The sequence below is a fragment of the Helobdella robusta genome (genome assembly GCF_000326865.2).
Source record: "Helobdella robusta unplaced genomic scaffold HELROscaffold_15, whole genome shotgun sequence".
NCBI classification, from domain to species: Eukaryota; Metazoa; Annelida; class Clitellata; order Rhynchobdellida; family Glossiphoniidae; genus Helobdella; species Helobdella robusta.
This window is the reverse complement of record NW_008703839.1, coordinates 2,226,307-2,228,114: the sequence shown is the minus strand read 5'-3', so window position 1 is coordinate 2,228,114 and position 1,808 is coordinate 2,226,307. Positions and strand designations below refer to the sequence as shown.

The 1,808-nt window shown below is 33.4% G+C and overlaps 1 protein-coding gene across 1 annotated transcript in view; it reads right to left on the bottom strand.

Annotated features, from left to right (window-relative positions):
• Positions 1-570: 570 nt before the first annotated feature.
• Positions 571-1,808, bottom strand: part of HELRODRAFT_169368 (hypothetical protein) — a gene marked incomplete at both ends in the record, with an annotated part of 5,199 nt that continues 3,961 nt past the window's right edge. Inside the window, one exon of the mRNA XM_009015191.1 lies at positions 571-688. Coding sequence (XP_009013439.1) covers positions 571-688 — 118 coding nt within the window. The remainder of the gene's footprint in view (positions 689-1,808) is intronic.

The following is a 1,808-nucleotide window of genomic DNA, read 5'->3' as shown; positions in this document are numbered from 1 at the left end:
GATGATCGACCGGTATGTCTGAAAAATTTAAATTTCTTGTTAAAAAGTGTACTGAAGATACATTTTTATTTAAAGACTTTTTGCTGCGAGTGTTGTAGGGATGTGTTTGCATTGTGCTGCAATTTAACTGATTGATATGTGGATGACAGATGGTTGTGCTCACAACAAATTATGATGATGGAATTAACCATTTAAATAATCTCATTTGTTACATGCATTCTTCGTATGAAGTCAACCATATTATGTACATCGCAAGTTGACTTGTTCTCTACCATGTCATGTTGATGTTTTACCATACTATATTGATGATTTCTAATCTTACTTGGGAAACTTTATTTTGTTTCGGCGAACTCGCTTTACAACCATTTTGTAAATTAAAAATTATATATGCAATTCAACAAAAATCAAAGATATTTGAAATTAGATATAATGCAATATAATTAAATAAAAATTTATAAAACAATTTATAAAATTATTTGTTAACTCATTAAAACGTGAGAAACATCCATGCAAAAGTCAAGAGTTAACTAAACTCGTTCACCCAATGCTCTATGCATTTTGTATTTTGTATTATCCCGCTGGTTCAACGTCCTCGTTTTCGATTCTTGTCCCACTCGTTCCTACTGTCTCACTCTCAATATCGTAGTTTGTCCTACTGTTTGTCTGTCTACTGATTTCATTGGTAAATCTTGTGATTTGGAATTGTGTTGTGTGATTTAAGCCTTGCTGTTATTCATGGATGTTGTGTGTCAGAATTGTAGACCTTTGTAGCTACCAATTATTAACATGTACAAAATTATTCCTCACGCGTGTTTTAAATTATTATTATCTTTTAAGTATTATCTTTTCAACTATCCCAACGATATTACTCAATTTTTCAACAGTCGGACTGGAAATTATTAATTACGATATTTTTGTCAACACCTATTGGGGTCTTTTCTATAATATGTGATGTAATCATCACGTATCGTAATCATATTCTACATATATCACACACACGCACACACGTTCACGACACAAACACACCCCACACACCGCACACCTTAATATCACCACGTTCCCAACACACACAACAACTCACCGCAAACAAGCATTCACATCATCACACGGCTGCCTTTCTAGGTAATGAATGTTCTACATTGTTTCTGATATTTCTGGCAGACATTCAAAGCAAGAATCATCTCGTCATCGCGTTCACTTCATGTCAGTTTTCTGTTTGCTCGTATCTCTTTGTGAGAGGTATGCTTGTTGGAGAACGTTTGTTTGGCGGTGTGTGTGAGTGTGTGCATGTGAGTGTGTGTATGTTTGTGTGGATATTAACACGTAAGTGGGTATGTTTGTATACATGTGTGCTTGTGAGTGTATGTAATTTTGTATGGATATGTGTTTGTTTGCGGGTGATCATATGTGTTTGAGTGGGTGTTTGTGTTTATGTGGTCGTGTGCGTGTGTGTTTGTGTGTGTGTGTTTGTATACTCACAAGAAATCAAACACGAGCAGGAACAATGTTGCAGATGAGTTTCAAAAAGCTGTTTGTTAGAAATAAAAATTAGTTTAGAAGAGAAATTAAAATCAACAACTTAGTGTTGTCAACAATTCTGATTGTTATTTACAACAAACAATCGAATGAATGAATGAATGAATGAATGAATGAATGAATGAATGAATGAATGAATGAATGAATGAATGAATGAATGAATGAATTTTCAATTTATTGGAGTGACTGTTATTTTGCTTGTAGGTACATTCAATCGAAATTTCGCCTGATATTATTTATTTAATTGTTTTTCAATGAGTTCTGTTTTTATA